Below are 21,503 nucleotides of genomic sequence, written 5' to 3'. Positions count from 1 at the left end.
GCTCAGCGTGCGCCTCTGCCGCTGCTGCTGGACACCGTTCAGAGGCTCGTCACCGGCTTCCCAGGCCTTGCATCCGGAAGCGCTTGTTGCTCTGGGCCCAGCCACGGGGCAGGGCCCTGCATGCCGGGGCAGGGTTCTGATGCTGCATAATCAGCCCCTGTTAGGTCACTGTTGCCAGGGCATCTCCAGCCACGGAGGCTTGTGGAACACTCACTGGGCAGCGCCTGGAGCCCAGGGTGGCTTGGCGAGGAGTCTGGGCTTGGCTCCAGGGCCAGGCAGTGTGCAGATCTCCACACAATTCTGCTCAGCTTAGCACTAGCTATAATCCCCCCCTTCAGAGACCAGTATCCAGCAACCCTTTGCAACGTGCAGCCAGCCCGCGACGTGGGAGTGGAAGGGGCCTTCCTTCACTCCCATCAGACAGCGCCCAGCCCGGCCACACCTCGTTTAGCAGGAAAGTGTTTATTAAACTGGTACATTTATGGCATGTCTATGGCAGGGGAATCAGGGAGCAGCACCTCTGTGTGCCCTTATGGGCGGCTCAGCCGCTCAGCATTTCCCAAGGCTCAGGAGATGCCTCTTTGAAACGCCCATTGCTGCTTCTATGGAAGCCCAGCCAGAGGCCCGGTTCAGCTGAGGAGCCTGGCGAGATGCTTTGTCACTGCAGAGACTGCCTTGGGGTGCGAGGGAGGGGCTGCTGTCTCGCGAGCAGCAGCTGGGACGGCAGGCCACCCAACTGAACGGAGCCGTTTTCATCTCGTGGCTGCGCGTTGACAGGGACAGCGTCTCCTGCAGAGTCGATGCAAAGCACAGAGCAGCTCTCTCACATGTGCTAAGCAGCCTCACCACCAAGGGCGGGTCATTGCTGGGCAGCGCAAGCACAAGACCCAAATCAAGCAGATCCCTTGTCCCACTGAGACTTTCCCGTCACTTCTCTTAGCCCCTCCAGAACTTGCCTGGAGCCCCGGGCACTTGGAGGGCCCTTGCTACTCTCTGCAGTTCTCAGCCACAAGGTCAAGTGCCTGGAGGTCACTCACTAGCTGGAATCGTTTCTCTGCTCCAGCAACCCACAGGACTCTGGTTCAGCTGAGCGCTCATTGACCTTTATAAGGCCCAGATGTTCTTCAAGGTATCACCTGATTCCTACCCACCACAGCCGCATTTAGGAGTCAGCTGATCAGTTACAGGCAGGGCTGGGATCCTCTTCCTTTAAAGGGGCGGGTCACAGTGTGAGAGGCTGTTTTTAGGGAGGCTCGGATCGACTGGTGGAGTTGTTCTCCTGAAGGCACTGGAGTGATTCCAGTTTTGCACCAACATGACTGAGAATTAAGTGACCAGTGTTTGGCCCAAGGCCTGTGCCCTTGGTGATGCACAGAAGTTGCACCACTTTAATTTCAATTGCTTTTTAAGCCACAGCAAAACTCTCTGTGGCCGCTCCCAAGCATGGCTTCTTGCAGTTCAGCTTCATTTGATGGTTTTTAGTGTCTCAAGCTAAAGTTAAATACACTCCCCTTCCTGTAACTCCAGAATGAGTGTCGATTGCAGCATACGAACCGGCACCGATTTAACTATACCAACTTAAAAAACACCCCACAAGTGAAACTGGTGCAAGTCTGGGTTTGTCCGTAAGCAGGGTGATACCACGTCAGGAGTGATTTTGAACCAGTAGAATTGAGCTTGCATTAAAAGTTGTGTGGTCATTAATATTTTGGACAATCTTCTTTTCAGCCACTGTAACAACCTACCCAGAGGGGTAATGGATTCTCCATGACTTGGGATCTTTAAATCAAAATGGGACATCTCTTTCAAAAAGCTGTGCTCTGATCCTGCCACAAGATATGGTCCTGATGCACGGACCCCTTAATATGATTCTGTGGCCTAAGAAGTTATACCGGAGGTCAGAGCAGATGCTCATAATGCCCCTTTCCAGCCTTAAAAATCTATGGCGATGTCTCCACTGCCAAAAAAGGTGAATATTTACGCAACACAGTTAGCCTGCACTAGCCATCCTGCCAGAGGTGACAGGAAGCAGGTGTGCCCTGGTGCACAGCTCCGGCAAGAGCTGGCTGAGCTGCGGCAAAAGCCAGCAGGGAGCTATTTAAGAGCTGGCAGAGACCCGGGTGCAATAGGGTAAGAATAGCACCTGTAAGAAATGTTAAGTTACTTTCACTGCTCGTCCTGCTGTAAAATCCTAGCTAGCAGAGACAAGACGCAAACAATTTGTATCTTGCTGTAACTAGGTGAGGTCAACCTCTCCCATGTCCCACCTACCTCCATCACCATACAAACTCTTTCTGCCTTGTCCACGCTCCGACTTAGCAGGGAGACGGCTAAGGCGGGGTCAGCTATCTTGTTGTAGTAGGAACACACTTTTTTGGCAGTGACGTAGCCTGTGAATTAAGGAGTTCAAAACCCTGCTTTAGTTAAACCAGCATATGTCCTATATACAGACAGGCCTGGGGTCTGCTTCCGCCTGTCATCCTACTGAAGCTGGAATGGAACAGGCTGAAAACCAACCCCCGGCACCAAGCCATCTCTATTCAGATTCAAGGGTCAGCGCGTTCGTCCAATCAAGTGACCCGCTCGGCTGAATGCTCCCTTGTGCTTTCTCATGTGTCGGGCTCATTCTGAGAGTCAGGAAAGATCTAACAATTAAATAGGAACTACCCTATGAAAATCTATTGGTCCGGGAAAACCACTCACACAGCAAAAAGTGCACAGTCTGGACCAACTCCAATTGGCTTCCAGGATGCTGTCGCTTGGGTTTTCCACCTAGCAAAATTCATGCAGCTGTTTTTACTCACCATCTCTGATAGGACAAAAACCTATTAACAAACCCAAATGAGACATTTGAAATCTGGTTCTCTACTTATTTCCCAGAGCTCAGTCTGCTTGTTGTGCAGAGTGGTACACCTGTGCCCTGCCTTTTAAATGAACTGCTCTGAGACTCCCGATTAAAATCAGAGCCCTCTCATTGCTGGCCTAGAAAAACAGTGCTCCCTGGTGACCTTTAAGGGCAGATACAGCCCCTTCTGACACAGCCCTGAAGTCTTGGCTGGGTGCTCTGCAGAAATGCCTCCATGCACAGGGGTGGAAAAGTGTGAATTTCACATGCTGCTCAGTGACTTTCAGCAAGCTGTCCAGACGGAAGCATTTGGCCTGCAGGGAAGCCACAGACTAGCAACTTCCTCACTTCAAACGTACTTATTTAAGATGAACACAGCCAAAAGCAGCAGGATCCCTGCAGTTTCCAGAAGAATTTCCTGCCCACAGCAATCTGAAAAAAGCTTTCGAGTAGGGGTTTTCTGACTCTAGCCACAATGTAAACGAGGGCAGGAACTGTTATAAAGTCACTTGGGTCTTTTGCTCATGGCTGATGGACAAGGTTTTTGTTTAGCATTCCTAAAAGGACTTGGGGATCTTTGCGCTCGCTCCACAGACGGAGTCCAATACAGGGAGTGGCTGTGAAGATTCAACCAAAGTAGGCTGTGACCTGATTGACAGCTCCCTTCATGCCCTTAGTTCCTTAGTCCTCTGCTGACTGCAGTGACAGTTTGTGATGTGGACAAGTTTACACCAGGTACTAGCTTGAGGCCACAGCCTTATCCACATGGGCAGCCACAAGAAGATACCAACTTTCAGTTACTACTGCTGGGGGCTGTGTCCCAGATGTGAAAGGTTCCATCTCTCCCCCCCCCGCCCCCAACTCCTGAAGCATCTAGCCCCATGATGGAGCGGTTTATTTTTGCTCCGAATACACAAGGAGAGACATGGCAGACATGGAAGTCCCGTGGAGAATGCACATTAGTTCATGGATGACTGGAGTGCAAGGACAGGAAGGCTGCACAAAATTCCCAGCGTGTCCCTGTTGATTGACGTGTTTCTCCCAGTAGAAAACGTACACCGGGAGGACGTCAGTCATGCGGAGAGGCTGGCATTCATCTTCGTGACACAGAGCGACCTTGTAATGAAGAAGTGGTGCGGCCAGGCGTTGCCAATGCCTTGCAGCAAGTGCAGATATAGTTCAGGACAGTTGATATGTTGTTGATTTACACAAGTGCCCCTCTTTAAAAACCTCCCTAGACGGCAAACCCGTCTGCTATTTTGCCTGCTGCTCCTTTCCTCCGCTGCTCCTTTCCTCTGGGCGTTCTGTGTGGCTCTGAAACGGCTGTACAAGACCCACCTTTCCTTGGAGAAAAGAGGACAGGAAGAGGAAAAAGGGCCAGAGAACAAAAGCTAGTCACAGTGGAGAGAGAAATAATCATCAGCATCAATAACGATAGAGCAGCTGGACCCTCTAAACTCTCCTTGCAGAAGGCGAGGGGTCAAGATAAATAATGGGCCCTCCTTGGCTTTTAACTGCTTCTAGCTGCCCCCCTCCCTGCCAGGGGCCCTTTCCTGGGCCTGATTTGTGGTGGTACAGAAGTTGATGGGAGCTACTGAGGTTCAGCCCCTCTGAAGGTCAGCCCCTGTATATTTTAACCTCTCCGTGGAAGTGCGTGAAATGTACAAATGGTTCTTTTTACACATCTAGAGTCCTTACAAAAACCTGTGTAACAGGACTGCAGAGTGACGTACGGGAGACAGCAAAGTTCCCAACCTCCGCACTGTGTTTCTCACAGCGGGCCCGGACCCGCGCTGGGAAAGCTGCTAGCAGACCCACATCACTTGGTTTACCTCAAGAGTCCGTAACCACGGAGCCTCACGGCTCCCATTGACCCTGGTTCGCCATTTCCCGCCAAGAGGAGCTGTGGGAAGCGGCATGGTGAGAAACACCGTCTTAAACACTTCTGGACTGTCACTGCTTCAGACTCCCACCCCATCCAGGACACAGCGGGACAGTGCCCAGCGAGCAAGGAAGTGGCGAGACTTTCCATTTAAATAACTTCTTCAAACAGAAGCCAAGAGGAAGGCTGCATGCAGTACCCCAGCTCTGTGGCTTCCCACCCCTCCCAGCTCACTGACTGTCTCCGGCGGAAGAGGGTCACTATATTTAGTGTTACACTGGTTAGAAATAAATGCACTGATTGTAATCACGGCTTTCCAAGTTTACACCAGGTGCTAGTGTAAACTCTTCATCCTCACTGTTCACGGAGTGTCCTGTTCCCCGAACATCTCTCTCCGAGCACAATGGACCGGGCTGGCTGTCCTTGCCCAGCACTGTGTTTTGGAGAAACTAACTCCCTGCCCCAAAAATGTACAGTTCAAGCAAACCTAATTGAAGGAATCTGACTGTTGGCAATGGATGCCTGAAAATCAAGCTGCTAATTTAGGTGCCAAAGTAGGCTCATGTAGCCTGCTGTTGTGCTAAGACCCCAGCCCATCATGCCAATCAATGCTGTCTCTGTTTCCTTGTGCTCTCCTGCCTGCGGCCAGCTGCTGCTCTTGCTGTAGACTGTACACCCCTTAGGGCTGGGGCTGTCTTTTTGTGCTGCGTGTACAGCAGTACCCAGCACGATGGGGTGTTGGTCCGCAACTGGAAGGTCCAGGCGCGACGGTAATAAGCAGAATGATAAACACACCCGGATTCAGGTGCCTGTCGACACACAGGTATAAAACGGTGGCCTTACTACACAGTGCAGCAAGGAATACCATGAATGAAGCCAAGCAGGGTCAGACTAGTCCTGCCTCATTCAGGGAAGTACTTAAACAAGTACAAGTTGTAAAGTTCAGTTACGTGCTTTCCTGAGTAGGGATGGTTTATTGCATTGTAGAGCCATGGGCATGTCTGTGAAAACTACCTTGCTATAGTGTGTCAGGTGTTTGTTAAACATGTCTGGGTAAAACCATCCACTGCTCAAAGCCTCCACCCATGTCACATTCAAAGGGATTCTCCAGAACACCGCCAGGCCCCTTGCTGGCCTCAGGGCTACTTCCTTGCCAAATGGCAGCTTTCTAGCTCCACCCACCTCACTGCCTCCAAAAGAGCAACAGACAACTCCTTTGTCAAGAGAATACAGTGGCGGGAGCAACCGTTGGGCTGATTATGGCACTCAGAAACTAGCTAGTCATTCATTAGCAATGCCACTCCGCTACTGCATACACTGGGCCCAAAGCTGCCACCCTCATTTCACTGAGTCGAACAGCATCCTGCAAGCAGTCCCCCCGAGTTTCCTGGGCCCATCTGAGGAGCTAGGGAAGTGTTTGTACAAGTGAGAGTGACCAAGCTAAGCCCAAAATAATTATACCTGCTCTGGAGCAGTCACTTGGGATAAAAGAGAGAGAATGATGTTAATAAACTTCAGTGTTTCCTGCTGCAAACAAAAATGTCTTGGCTTCACTTTCCCATGTATCTAGCCACGGGGGCCCCTTTTGTTCAATTGACATTATTGCCTCATTACTTCAACTCTTCCCTTTAAATCACTGGACGCAAAAAGCGAGGAAACAGTCTTAGGTTTTACCGGATTCTTACATTCATTTCCCAGGCAGGATGTTACCAGAAACAGCAGTATTTTAATAGGAACAGAGAGACAGTACAAAGTATATTTATCTCCAGAGCTGTGGTGGGACCTTGTGCAGATATTTCTCAAGTCAAGTCCTTCAGGAGCCAACGAGCAACTTTCCATTGACGAGACAAAGGGGTCAGAGGGGGGCAAAGTAAACAAACACACGTGGCCCACAAAGTTCTGCACTCCTGCCTCTTCAGTATGGGGGGAGACCAGCATGCAACACTCCATCTCCAGCCTCCTGGCCGGATGGAGCATTGCAGGCCTGGCCACCCCTCCCATCTTAAAGAAAAGGTTGGCTCCATTGGTGCCTCTGTCGCACATACAGCCAGACCGAGAGTGCTAGGGAACTAGGACTGGGGCCGATTAGAAAAAAAACAGCCTCCAGCTTGAATCCCGCCGATGGTGCTGGATGTAATAGTCATGAAAATACAAGAGCACCATGAGGGGAGGACCCAGGACCAGACTGATCCACACGAGGATGTTGCCAAAATTACCACCAAAAAGCTTTTTCATTAGACAAGCCAGGGGGACCTGTAAGAAGAAGCAAACACCAGTCACTACAATATTCTTCCCAACCCTTTCTACCGTTTGTTAAACTACAGTGGTCCCCAACCTTTGTGTGTGGCGGGCGCCGCACCGGTGGGTGACGTCATCCCACAGTGCCGCCTGGCCGGCCAGCCCCATACCAAGTGTGCCTTCACCAGCGCCAGACCCCCCACTGCGGCCATTTTGCCGCTCCGGACTGGCCACCCTGCTCCCGCGGCTTCCCCACCACGCTCCCTGGCAGGTTCTTCTGCCGCCGGCGCTTCCCCACGCCCCGTCATGGTGCGAGTTCGGCCCCACATCGCATGTGGCCTGTCCTCCCCCAGCCATCCCACATTGTGACCCTGACTAGGCGGGCACACACAAATGCCCCGGCGGGTGCCATGGCGCCCGCAGGCACCGCGTTGGGGACCAATGAACTGGAGAGCAGGTTCAAAACGCATTTACTTGCATAAACCAATTATTCATTTTATTGAATAATACATCCCCATGCCAAAGTGCTCTGGGCCTACCCACAGCATAACAAAACAATTTAAAAAATCATTGAAGAGACCACCTGCTAATAGCTTAGCAACTAAACAGTCACAATGAGAAGAAAAGGGTCCTACGCAGAGAGCTAAGAGATGCCAAACTGAGGCTACGTCTAGACTGCACTGCTTTCAAAATTTTCAAAAAAAGCAGACTCCCCCTTTCATCATCACTGTAAACTTTGTTTTACAAGGAATAAGGGTTGGGTCAAAAGAACACTTTTTTCCAAAATATGGCGCCATGTAGACATGCCAAATATCAGAAAAGACTCTTTCAACAGTAAAGCAGAAAAAGATAACGCAATTTGCATACTGCAAATTGTGTTTCTTTTTCTGACTTATAACTGCAGTGTAGACCTAGCCTTAATCACTGTGGCTACGTCTACACTGGAATGATTTTCCGGAAATGCTTTTAATGGAAAAATTTTCCGTTAAAAGCATTTTCGGAAAAGCGCATCTAGATTGGCAGGACGCTTTTCCGCAAAAGCACTTTTTGCAGAAGAGCGTCCGTGGCCAATCTAGACGCGCTTTTCCACAAAAAAGCCCCGATCACCATTTTCGCCATCGGGGCTTTTTTGCGGAAAACAAATCTCTGCTGTCTACACTGGCCCTTTTGCGCAAAAGTTTTTCGGAAAAAGACTTTTGCCCGAACGGGAGCAGCACAGTATTTCCGCAAGAACACTGACAATCTTACATGAGATCGTCAGTGCTTTTGTGGAAATTCAAGCGGCCAGTGTAGACAGCTGGCAAGTTTTTCCGCAAAAGCAGATGATTTTGCGGAAAAACCTGCCAGTCTAGACACAGCCTGTGGGAACAGAGAGGCTTGAAGATGTTTTAAAGAATGGGAGAGATTAAATAAGAGTGCAGGACAGGACAAATTCTGTACCACAGAGACCATCACAGCAGAAGTTTAATTACACTGAGGAAATTAATCCTCAAAATTCAGCCAGTGGAGCTATAATGTAGAGCAGGTTACCTGAACAAGTTTTACTAAGCTATTTACAAGACCACACTATGGTTTTTTCTTGTACACTTAAAAAGATTTTATAAACTGTTCAGGCTTAAATTATTGCAGAATTTGGCACATTTCATTTCAGATTGCCAACAGCTTTAAACATTATACCAAAAAAACATCCAAAGATCAAGGAAAAATTTCTCTGGGCGGGGCTTATAAGCCAAGACATTTGAGGTTTGGCATTTTTTACATAAACGGAGGGGCAGGGTATTTTTGCATGTCAGAGAGCAACAGTTTTAAAACATTTTGTAGTGTCGCGCCCCAACATCAGACAGATGATGCGAGCAACTGGCTGGCAAGATCAGCTGGCCCAATGCTCACCAGAAAGCCTGGGCTTGGCTACGTTTTTACCTGTGGTTTAAACTAAAAAGTTTCATGCTTCAAGTGAGTTAGCAGTGACTGTAACCCCTCCCCTGTTAGATTTCCATTCCCTGCCAGTTTCCATCTCACCATACCTGGGCTGCCATAGCAAAAAACATCCAAAACCGGAACATCTTCAGTGGGATGGCAATTAGATACTGGAAAAAGACAAAAGCAAGGGTCTGAGGCGTGCTGCCCTGAATGTTACTCCTTGACTATAGTAAGCGGTGGACATATGAGTGTGAAGGGTCCGATCCAGACATGACGTCGGTAGGAAGATGACCCTGATGACAGAATGACATTGATCGATTCCCTTCATATTCAAAGGAGCGGAGACAGGAAAGAAAGCCTTCTGAGACGTGCAGAGCTGCCAGCCAGCCTAGCACACTGGCCATAGGGACCAGCAGCTGTGTGGTGCAGGTTGGGGCATAGGACAGTAAGGATTGCTGGCACCAGCCTGAATTCAAGCACTCTGTCTAGCTCTAAAGCACAGTCACTCGGACAGCTAACTGCCAAGCCCCAAGAGTATACCCAGAGAAGTCTCCCGAGCTCTCTGGCTGTCTCTACACACAGCAGCAGTGGTATGGCTTGCACAGGGGCTGGGCTGTCACAGCCAGTCAGTCTTGCATCTCATACCCCATGAGGATCTCGGACAGTGGAAAAGCTGGTGTTTTGAGTGTGCAGGGCAGCAGTAACTATCGGCGTGAAGTGCACTGTACTTTCCTTTCTTTCTAGGAGAGAAGATGGCACATGGAGGGAGGGTTCCTTCTAAGGATGTGAAGTATCGTGTAATTGACTTGTTGAATAGTCGATACATTTTTGACTATTTGATTGGTTGATAGGTCAATAATCCAAAAAATGTACTATTTGATTAGTCGATAGAGCACCTCCATCTTTGAAGCGTAGCAACAGCCCTATAGAAATAGCCCTAGGACTGCTGCTACACTTCAAAGGCAAAAGTGCCAAAGCTCGGGGTCAGCGGAAGGGGGGGGAGGGCTCCCCCACTGACCCCATGCTCTATGCAGTGCTGCCGCTTTGAAGTATCCCCCTCTTCTCCCACCCCTTGCTGCCTCTATCTGATAGGGAAGCAACTAGCCGACTAGTCCTTAACATCCCTAGTTCCTTCAGCCCCACGTTCCTTTCCTGGCCACGCCCACCTATGTTGCACCCTGGCCTTGGAGGCAAAAGAGGCTAGGACATGAGGCTAGGGAACAGGTCATGTAACCACTCACCATCTTTAGCAATAGGGTTGTTCTGCCATTCCCTGGGCGGCATGAATTTCAAGGGGCAGGTACCTGAGCAGGCATCTCAGAACTGGGCTCACAGAGGCAAGGCAGGCTTCAGAGTAACTCAGATCTTTGGTTATGAAATATTAAAATAATGGAATTTCCCCGGGGCCCAGTACTCAGGTTCAGCTCTGAAAGGGGGAATCGCCCCAGCAGGCTGCTCCAGGGGCTGGAAGCAGAGACAGGCCTTCAAATGGAACTGTGCTCCCTCAGCACCGAGTGGCTCATCAGTCCCTGATGACTTATTTACGAGTGGGAAACAGAGTCCTATTTTCAAGGAGTTCCTTTTTCTGGGAAATGTTCTGGGCTGGGAAGTGGGCAGGTCCGCACCTGCAAAGCTGCCTCAGTAGCATTTTCCCCTGCCCAGGTCTTTGTTTTATCTGGCCACATCCCCTTGTAGATACAAGGCCCTGGGTCCCTACAAGGATGGAGTCTAGGCTGGTGGAGTTTCGCCTACTTGTGGCACTTAAACCCATTTTCTGCCTAACTTACACTGCCATTTACATCCCCAGTGCATTGAATCCCGCATGCTGACTGCTTCTGAGTGAGCACACCTTGGACACACAGCACTGCCTGGGGTCTGCGGAAGGGACTCTTATCAAAGAGAGAGCATTAGAACCTGTGCAGATTTCTCAGTTTCAGTGAGTGGTCTGTTAAAAGTCAGCGTGAGCCATCTGTGTCTGTCCTCAGGACAGTGCCCCCTTGCTGATGCTGAGAACTGCCCAGATTAGCACTATTGTCACCTACCTCATAGAAACATGCAGAGAGCAGGAATACTGTCATGCGGGCCTGCCACTTGTCATAGCCGTGATGCAGCAAGGGCCTGTATATGTGCCTACGCACACAAGGCAAAAGAACATGAAAGAGAGTCATGTGCATTGCTTCCTGGTGCAGTCAGCCATTAAGCTGAGCTTCAGAGGGGTGGCCGAGTTAGTCTGTAACTGGAAAAACTTAAAAAACAACAAATAGTCTAGCAGCACCTTAGAGACTAACCGAACGTGTAGTCTGGACTTTTAATACTCCAGCCATCTGAAGAAGTGGGCTGTACCCACGAAAGCTCATACCACCATCTACATGTTTTAAAAAACAATGAACAACAAAACATGTAGATGGTATCATGAGCTTTCGTGGGTACAACCCACTTCTTCAGAAAAAAACCAGATTTGCTCCAGTCCCCCAGACAGAGACAAACACCTACAGGATCTATATAGAGCATTCTTAAAACTGAAATAGCCACCCAGAGAAGTGAAAAAATAGATTGACAGAGCCAGAAGGGTACCCAGACATGAACTACTTCAAGAAAGGCCAAGAAGAGAAAACAACAGAATTCCACTTGTCATCACCTACAGCCCACAATGTAAACCCCTCCAATGCATTATCAACAATCTACAACCTGTCCTGGAATATGACCCCTCACTCTCACAGGCCTTGGAGGAAAGGCCAATCCTCGCCTACAGACAACCCCCTCACCTCAAACAAATTCCTTCCAGTAACCACACAACAAACCTCCATCATAATCACCCAGGAACCCACCCCTGCAATCAGCCCCGGTGCCAATTCTGTCCACACATGTCCACAAGCAATTTCATCACTGAACCCAACCACATCAGCCACCACGGTAGGGGTTCATTTAACTGCAAATCCACTAATGTGATCTACGCCAGCAATGCCCCTCGGCCATGGATATTGGCCAGACTGGACAGTCTCTACAGCCGTGGTCACCAACAGGTCGATCACAAGGCCTCGACCAGTTGCTCGCGAGGCGTCCTGTCCGCCCCGCCCCCATTTCCCTCCCACCCCTGAGAATCCCCACTACCTACTTCAAGTGAAAATGGAGGTAGTGTCGGCTTCCCGGGGATGGACAAAAGTCCCGCAGCTTAGCGCCACTTCTGGCGATTCCGGAAGTGCAGTAGCTGCTCTGCCTGGTGTACTGCGGGAGGAAGCACTGGCTCCCTGAACCGCACAGGAGGGGTGAGTCAGCCCCGGGGGAGGCGCGCACACGGGGTTTCCCTGCGCTGGGGGGGTTGGCACCGGGGCAAGCGCGTGCAGGGCCGGGTTGGCCCCCTGGGCAGGTGTGCGCACGCGCGCGGGGCTTCCCTGCGTGGGGTGGGGAGGTCAGCCCTGGGGCAGGCATGCGCCAGTTTCCCTCTGGGGGGGAATCCTGGGAGGAGGCAGATGCAGGGGACTCTCTGCCTCCACTGGCACCCCACTCCCCAGATCACACTCCCCACTCCCCAGACCTCACTCCCCTGTCCCCAGCTACAGAACTCTGTCCCCACTCCCGTCCCCACTCCCCAAACGCTGTCCCCACTCCCCAAACGCTGTCCCCACTCCCCTATCCCCAGCTACAGAACTCTGTCCCCACTCCCGTCCCCACTCCCCAAACGCTGTCCCCACTCCCCAAACGCTGTCCCCACTCCCCTATCCCCAGCTACAGAACTCTGTCCCCACTCCCGTCCCCACTCCCCAAACGCTGTCCCCACTCCCCAAACGCTGTCCCCACTCCCCTATCCCCAGCTACAGAACTCTGTCCCCACTCCCGTCCCCACTCCCCAAACGCTGTCCCCACTCCCCAAACGCTGTCCCCACTCCCCTGTCCCCAGCCACAGAACTCTGTCCCCACTCCCCTGTCCCCAGCCACAGAACTCTGTCCCCACTCCCCTGACCCCAGCCACAGAACTCTGTCCCCACTCCCCAAACGCTGTCCCCACTCCCCTGACCCCAGCCACAGAACTCTGTCCCCACTCCCCAAACGCTGTCCCCACTCCCCTGTCCCCAGCCACAGAACTCTGTCCCCACTCCCCAAACGCTGTCCCCACTCCCCTGTCCCCAGCCACAGAACTCTGTCCCCACTCCCCTGTCCCCAGCCACAGAACTCTGTCCCCACTCTCGTCCCCACTCCCCTGTCCCAAGCTACAGAACTCTGTCCCCACTCCCCAAACGCTGTCCCCACTCCCCTGTCCCCAGCTACAGAACTCTGTCCCCACTCCCATCCCCACTCCCCAAACGCTGTCCCCACTCCCGTCCCCAGCTACAGAACTCTGTCCCCACTCCCCAAACGCTGTCCCCACTACCCTATCCCCAGCCACAGAACTCTGTCCCCACTCTCGTCCCCACTCCCCAAACTCTGTCCCCACTCCCGTCCCCACTCCCCAAACGCTGTCCCCACTCCCCAAACGCTGTCCCCACTCCCCTGTCCCCAGCCACAGAACTCTGTCCCCACTCCCCTGTCCCCAGCCACAGAACTCTGTCCCCACTCCCCTGACCCCAGCCACAGAACTCTGTCCCCACTCCCCAAACGCTGTCCCCACTCCCCTGTCCCCAGCCACAGAACTCTGTCCCCACTCCCCAAACGCTGTCCCCACTCCCCTGTCCCCAGCCACAGAACTCTGTCCCCACTCCCCTGTCCCCAGCCACAGAACTCTGTCCCCACTCTCGTCCCCACTCCCCTGTCCCAAGCTACAGAACTCTGTCCCCACTCCCGTCCCCACTCCCCAAACGCTGTCCCCACTCCCCAAACGCTGTCCCCACTCCCCTGTCCCCAGCCACAGAACTCTGTCCCCACTCCCCTGTCCCCAGCCACAGAACTCTGTCCCCACTCCCCTGACCCCAGCCACAGAACTCTGTCCCCACTCCCCAAACGCTGTCCCCACTCCCCTGTCCCCAGCCACAGAACTCTGTCCCCACTCCCCAAACGCTGTCCCCACTCCCCTGTCCCCAGCCACAGAACTCTGTCCCCACTCCCCTGTCCCCAGCCACAGAACTCTGTCCCCACTCTCGTCCCCACTCCCCTGTCCCAAGCTACAGAACTCTGTCCCCACTCCCCAAACGCTGTCCCCACTCCCCTGTCCCCAGCTACAGAACTCTGTCCCCACTCCCATCCCCACTCCCCAAACGCTGTCCCCACTCCCGTCCCCAGCTACAGAACTCTGTCCCCACTCCCCAAACGCTGTCCCCACTACCCTATCCCCAGCCACAGAACTCTGTCCCCACTCTCGTCCCCACTCCCCAAACGCTGTCCCCACTCCCCTGTCCCAAGCTACAGAACTCTGTCCCCACTCCCATCCCCACTCCCCAAACGCTGTCCCCACTCCCCTATCCCCAGCTAAAGAACTCTGTCCCCACTCCCATCCCCACTCCCCAAACGCTGTCCCCACTCCCGTCCCCAGCTACAGAACGCCGTCCCCACTCCCGTCCCCACTCCCCAAACGCTGTCCCCAGCCACAGAATGCTGTCCCCACTCTTGTCCCCACTCCCCAAACGCTGTCCCCACTCCCTTGTCCCCAGCCACAGAACTCTGTCCCCATTCCCGTCCCCACTCCCCAAACTCTGTCCCTACTCCCATCCCCAGCTACAGAATTCTGTCCCCACTCCCCTGTTCCCAGCTACAAAACTCTGTCCCCATTCCCGTCCCCATTCCCTGAACTCTGTCCCCACTGGCACTCTGTCCCCTGCTGCAGAACCCTGTCCTCTGCCCTCCCAGCACCCTGTTCCCTCTCCCCTGCCTCCAGCCACAGAACTCTGTCCCCACAAAATGTATAATTATAAATGCTTCATTTTAGATTTAAATATCATGAATAAAAAACAGACCATTTATTTCATAACTATAAACACGTGATTTTAATTTTATATATCGCATAACTTAAACATAAACTGTTTATCAGAGTGTGTAAGTAAGGGCTGGGGATAGCAAGTGATGGACAGGAGGAGAATAGAGAGGGCGGGGCTTCAAAGAAGGGGCGGGGTTGTAGATCTTCGCCTGTTCTGAGATTTAAAAAGTGATCTTGGGTATAAAAAGGTTGGAGACCACTGCTCTACAGGAAAGAATTAATGGACACGAATCTGATATCCGAAAAGGCAACACACAGCAACCTGTTGGAGAACACTTTAACCTGCAGAGGCACTCATTCATGGATCTCAAAATCACTGTGTTGTTTCAGGCCAATTCCACAGGGAAGCGTTGGAACTTAAACTTCATTTACAAGTTTGGGACCCATCACAAAGGTCTGAATAAAGACATTATTCACACTACCTTCCACATCCTAATGACTCAACCAACCAAACAATGGGTACTTAAGAACAATCTGAACCTTCTCTATCAGCTTCATGTAACACCAACGCTCTAATTCACTATTTTTTCCCTTCCTTCTTCCCCTCCCCACTCCACATCCCCTATTTATTTTGGAACTGGACCTTTAATAACTCCAGTCATCTGAAGTGGGTTGTACTCACAAAAGCTCACGATCCCATCTACATGTTTTGTATTAATATCAGCGTCAGTCCTATAGAGCTAGGTATGCATCTTATACCAGAGTAACTACAAGTCAACTGTGATACTCCAGATTTACACCAGTAAATAAGTGGAAAGTTGGGCCCACTAGACAGCTGTTCTGATTTACAAAAGTGCTGTTCATTAGTTTCCTGGCCTGCCATTTAGCCCTACCGAGTGACAGAAGGAGTTGGGAGGAAGGCTTATCGCATGGAACTGGCTGGAAGGTATATTGCAACCTCCATAGACTCTGATGGGTTCTGTAAGCTTCCATGCAGATCTTAGTAGCTTAATGGTTCCTCCATATCTTTTAACGAACACACATCAAAAATATAATTTAAAAAGAAGCCAAGATTTAAAAAAACAGACTATTCATGTTGCTTCCAAATTTGTATGTAAGGTACAGGTTGAACCTCTCTAGTCCAGAACTCTCTGGTCCAGAAACATCCATCGTCCAGAAAGATTTTAGTTAGCTGAAAATCCACCCATGTCCACTTTTCATGGGTGTGGCCAAGTTTCCTGCGGTCCCATAAAGTTTGTTTACAGCTACCAGACCTGGCTCATCCCCCTTCTGTTCTGAAATTTGATTTGTCCTTTTCATATTTGTTTATTTTCTTGATTTTATCCTTTGGTATATATGGTCGTGCCAATTTTCTTCCACTATTTGATCTGAGGAAGTGGGTCTGGCCCACGAAAGCTCATCATCTAAGAAACCATCTTGTTAGTCTTAAAGTGCTGCATAGTCCTGGTTTTTGTTTCAGCTACCCCAGACTAACACGGCTACATTTCATCACTGTTCTGTGCTGTTATTTAGCTCTAATTAACCCCTAAATGTCCTCTAACAACAGCCCAGTAAGCAGTGGCAGTGTTGGTAATGCTCCTAGACAATATTAGTCTCCCGTGGTCAGAAAACTCTCTCATTCAGAACTGGTCAGGTCCTGAGGGTGCTGGACGAGAGAGGTTCAACTTGTACTGAAAATGAGCGGCTGGGTTGAGTTTCAAAAGTGTTGAGCACCTGTAGTTTCCATTGAAATCAGCTAAATCAAAATCTAGCCAATTATTTCCCTGCCTAGTGCTGAGGTTTGACCCCCTTTTTGAAAATCTTGGCAGCAGCTTTTACCTACAAGAGTGGCCCAATGGTTTGCAGTGCTAAGGAGGTCAGGGTGAATGGCACACTAGCAAACCTGCCCTGATTCTCTCCACTGTTGGGGTTAGAAAGCTCATACAGCATTTCACACTGGTTACCCGGCTACTGTGGTGTAGGCAGCACTGGAACACAATGACAAGGAAGACTGTCGGGTAACGTGAATGGAGCAGCGCTGGCTTTGTTGGTGGCAGGAGTCACTGTAGTACAGACCCCAAATAGTTCAGGTTCCCACTGGAATAACAGATAACCATTTATCCTTCCAAAGTTCAAGAGGCTTTTAGGCTGGAGCTCACAGCTCACCTGTTCAGCCTTTGGAACCCGAACCAATTTCAACAGGACTGATGGACAGAGACAGACTATTAGTTTGGGAGGTAGAAGCAGGTAAGAGTCAGTGCTCAGAAGAGATAGGCTGCATGCTGGGGAATCTCAGTGCTAAGAAATCCTCTCTCCACCTGCTATTGCAGTTCAATAGCTCCTGAAGCCAACACTCAAAGGGGAGAGTAAATAGGCAATCTAGATCCACCGTACAGCATCTTCCCTCACCCATTCCTGACCTTGACACACTGGGGTGAAGGAAATTCCCTGATGAGGAGAAGGTTCCTAAACTGCACCCCCCACAAACTGCACAGATCGGAACCCCCTGCCATAGCACAGATGGCAGGGTTCGGTCTATGTGGTTGCTGTACTATACTCGAAGATCCCATGATCAGTAGCACAGGCTAGGTTCTTACTGTTACTTTAAAGCATTTTACTTAACAAAACCATTGTATTTCCTCTTCCATCCTGCTATTCCTCCACAACTACCTGGACTTTAAAGCTCACTCTTTCATTATGCCTAAATGTCAAGGCTTAATTGCCTCGCCTCAACGTTAACTTTCAAGCCAGCAGAACTGCTGGTGTGATACAGCAGGCTAATAGAACTGTTCATGGTGATTTAACCCTTCGCAAAGAAAATCAATTATTATTATTATTATTGATTCCCAACAGCAATATTTCATCTCCTAAAAGAAACTGAATCTTCACTGGAAAACACAGAATTCATTTTTGTACCTGTCTAGCCATCTATGGGCTGGGATATTCCATCTGGACCAGAACTGTAGGACGGAGTCTGCATTCCTACGAGAACAGAACAAGTAAGGGGATGTCATTGCATAGCACAGAAGGAACACACAATGTTGTTACACCAAAAATCAAAATGCAGCTCAGTCAATCTGCTAATTACAACTACATTTTCCATGGCACTACTGAAATAACCTTAGGATAAGGGCTTTGGCATTCTCTGTAATGCAAGCCCTGGAGTCAGAAATAAATGCAGCACTTGCTATTTAAAGTAGGAGGGTTTAAAAAAAATCATGTGCACTCTGGTATACTGTACAGTTAACTCCATTTTCTCACACATGTAACTACTCTGCAGTTGATTTGTATGCATATATCCCTCCAGTAGTAAGCCCGCCATTTTTACCAGATCTAGAACTTGGGAGCCAATTATCTCACATTTAATGATGATACATGACGATAAGTTTTGAAACCACGAAGTGCTGTGTGTGGCAGATATGGCAATTTCCTGCAATGTCTTTGAAAGACTTTATTATATTATGTTTATGTGTTCTTATGGGCCGGGATTGTATGTAACCTTTCTGGGGGGGAGATATGACAGATGTGAAACATGGGAGCTCATAAGACAATATTGGAAATGAACTAGACAGGTATGAAAAACCCAATTGTGGGTTTGAAGTACTGAATTTTACCAGAGCCCCATGCTGGATTTTGGGGTGATCTCTGCTAAGATTTCTAGCACGAGTGCAGGTTATTTTATGTTTTAATGTGGTTTCTCTGTAATGCTTTTACCTTAAGAATGAATGTGCTTGCTTAGGGAGCTGAGGGGTAAGTTGAAACTGTGAGTGATACACCAGTCACAGCAAAGCATAGGCACTAGCCTCGTAGAGTGCAACTACACTGCAGGGCTTAACTTGAAATAAGCTACGTAAATTGAGCTACGTCAATTGTGTAGCTTATTTCAAAATCGCTTATTTTGAAATTGGGAGCGTCTACACAGCACTTATTTCGAAATAAAGCCCTCTTGCTCTGACTTCCCTTACTCCTCACCTAATGAGGGTTACCGGAGTCGGAGTAAGGAGTCCTCCAACTTGGCAGTATTTTGACACTATTTCGAAAAAACTGCCTGCTGTGTAGACGCAGACTAAGTCATTTCAGAATAGTGTTGTAGTGTAGACGTACCCTTAGGCAGTCTGGCTTGCTGGATGTCACAGCATAAGCCAGGGAGCTGTGCAGCCTTAAAATGCCTAGTGAGAAGAGCGTGAGATTTGCGTCTGCCCAAGAGAGGTGAAGGATAGGGTCTGGAAGCCTGAAGTGGGTGTCCTTGGTGGACCATGGAGAGGAAATATAAATATAGCTGCCTTGACCTGTGACAATGAATTTAATGTTTTAGGTCTTTCATGGACAGTTAAGCAGTTATCAAGTCTTTCCTCTCTACAATTAGGTCTAAAGTATTTGGTATAGAAACACACAGTGAAAAGAGAGCCCTGAAAGCCAGTGGTTTTTTATTTCAGCAAAAATCAATATCTAAAAGATCTGCAGAGATTAGCATGCCTCCGCCAAATATTTTAAAGAATGACTGAAAATGGCAAATCAACATTAAAAAAATGAAAGAAAATAAACCCTTCTTCCTGCTGATATCACACCTTTTATCTCCTACACCTGATCAGCACCCCTCCTTTATGGATGTTGTGTGGATGCTGCAGAGCATATCACTCCAAACCTTTCAGTGTTACTCATTTAACAGGCAGACATTCCTACTTTCTTTTACAGCTTTGGCAACCCAAGATAGGTGGAACTGTCAATCCAAATTAAGAGGTACCCATCACTTACTGCACTTCCCATCTCTCACCCATGCTTCTTGCGTGTAACACTTTCATTTGCCTGACAACACGTTTGCCAGCAACAGAAGACTATGCACACAAACTGAACATACCCTGACTACACCCTGTCAACGATCATTTTGTGGGTCTCTTGCATGCTGTATCTATGGAACTAATTTCATTGTAGTTACAAACAATTTATACATGGAGCTTACAATAAGATGACAGTACGGAGTCTTGTGATACTTGATGAGTGTCTTAAAACTCCAGCTTCTGGAGTCATGTGAATATGGGATAATTTCTGCTTTTTCTTAAAAATATATTTCTGCAGAGCAAAAATGGCAAATATGAACTCTAAAACACTCAACCACCAGAGGGAAAGTAAAAAGAGCCAAAAGCTTTAGGTTTTTTAATCTAATTTGTGAGCCAAGCTCACATTTTCTGAAGTGTGATTCATGATGTTTGAAACACTTGGGGTTGGCAATGCTGCAGTTTAATATTTACACTTACAATTTGTTGACCCTGGGTTAATGGAATTTGTAATCTTGTGTGTTTCTGTTATTAGGTAACCAATAGCTGTCAATGGAAGCTGTATGGGTAGAACAGTCTCTGTCTGTGGAGAGCAGAAGACTTAATCTTTGTTCCCCCTTCCTGACACTCGGGTATGGGAGAAGGATGTAAGGCTCCTGAACTGCATCTCTGAGCCTCAGAGTAGAGCAGGAATGACATGGCCAAATATTTGACATGGGGGATCCTCACTGACAAAGCAGGCAACCAAGGCTGGATTAACCCACCAATGAGCCCCAGGCACCTGGCATGTGGGTCTCAGCACCACTCAGGTTTGGCATGGTCACCACTCTGTCAGGATGGGGAAGAGAGGAGGGAGGCTGGGCAGGCTGAATCTGAATTTGTGACCACATGCTCAGGGAGTTCACTTTGTCCCCCGCCCCATGAATTTAGGCCTGGGGCACATATTTGGTTTGCTTATTCCTTAAACCTGCACAACGGGTCCTGTAGACAGCACCCAGCCTTGCTAGCTGCTCCTTCTTCTGCTGCCAGCTGCCACTGGCAAGCACTGGACCTGATGTCTGACTCAGAGGCTACATCTAGACTGCAAGCCTCTTTCGAAAGAGCGTCTAGACTACAACCAGTACGTTTGAAAAAGCAAGATGCTTTTTCAAAGAGAGCACCCAGGCAGTCTGGGATGCTCTCTTTCGAAAAAGCATGGTTTGCATTACATAGCGCCTTTTTTCGAAAAAGCACTTTCAAAAAAAGGCGTTCTTCCTCGTAAAACGAGGTTTTCCGTGGTCAAAAAAACTGCCACATTCTTTCGATTTACTTTCGAAAGAATGCAGCAGCAGTCTAAACACAGGGGAAGTTGTTTTGAAAAAGGCCACATTTTTGAAAAAGCCCTATAGTCTAGACACACCCAGAGACAGTCAGGGTATGCCACTCAAAGACTCTCAGAAGATTAGGACTGGAAGAGACCTCGGGAGATCGAGTGCAACCCCCTGCTAAAAGCAGGATCAATCCCAATGCAATCATCCCAGCCAGGGCTTTGTCAAGCTGGGACTTAAACACCTCTAAGGGTAGAGAGTTCATCAGTTCTCTAGGGAACCCATCCCAGTGTTTCGCCACCTACCTAGTGAAATAGCTTTTCCTAATATCCAACCTAGACCTCCCCCACTGCAACTTGAGACCATTGCTCCTCATTCTGTCGTCTGCCACCACTGAGAACAGCCTCTCTCCAGCCTCTTTGGAACCCCCCTTCAGGGATTTGAAGGCTGCTGTCAAATCCCTCCTCGCTCTTCTCTTCTGCAGACTAAATAAGCCCAAATCCCTCAGCCTCCCCTCATAAGTCATGTGCTCCAGCTCCCTGGTCATTTTCATAGCCCTCCATTGGACTCTCCAATTTGTCCACATCCTTTCCGTTGGGAACTGGACACAGTACTCGAGAGGTGGCCTTGCCAGTGCCTAACAGAGGGGCACAATCACGTCCCTCTATCTGCTGGCAATGTTCTTACTAAT

The 21,503-nt window shown here is 49.5% G+C and overlaps 1 protein-coding gene across 10 annotated transcripts in view; it reads right to left on the bottom strand.

The window, feature by feature from the left end:
* Nucleotides 1-2,524: 2,524 nt before the first annotated feature.
* The window catches only part of LOC102448420 (diacylglycerol O-acyltransferase 1), a 61,372-nt gene continuing 42,393 nt past the window's right edge, over nt 2,525-21,503 (bottom strand). For 9 of the 10 annotated variants that reach the window (XM_089781407.1, XM_075940469.2, XM_075940471.2 and 6 more), the window contains 4 exons: nt 17,647-17,712; nt 10,928-11,015; nt 8,990-9,052; nt 6,434-6,980 (listed from right to left, as the gene is read on the bottom strand). In XM_089781407.1, coding sequence (XP_089637533.1) covers nt 6,813-6,980; nt 8,990-9,052; nt 10,928-11,015; nt 17,647-17,712 — 385 coding nt within the window. In that variant the 3' untranslated portion in view covers nt 6,434-6,812. Of the gene's footprint in view, nt 4,189-6,433; nt 6,981-8,989; nt 9,053-10,927; nt 11,016-17,646; nt 17,713-21,503 lie in introns of those variants that run through there. The other variant, XM_075940475.2, reaches the window with a different exon arrangement.

Source organism: Pelodiscus sinensis, chromosome 12, assembly GCF_052426305.1.
Source record: "Pelodiscus sinensis isolate ZL-2025 chromosome 12, ASM5242630v1, whole genome shotgun sequence".
In the NCBI taxonomy this organism is placed as follows: domain Eukaryota; kingdom Metazoa; phylum Chordata; order Testudines; family Trionychidae; genus Pelodiscus; species Pelodiscus sinensis.
The sequence above is the reverse complement of the archived record's forward strand: the minus strand, read 5'-3'. Positions and strand labels throughout refer to the sequence as shown.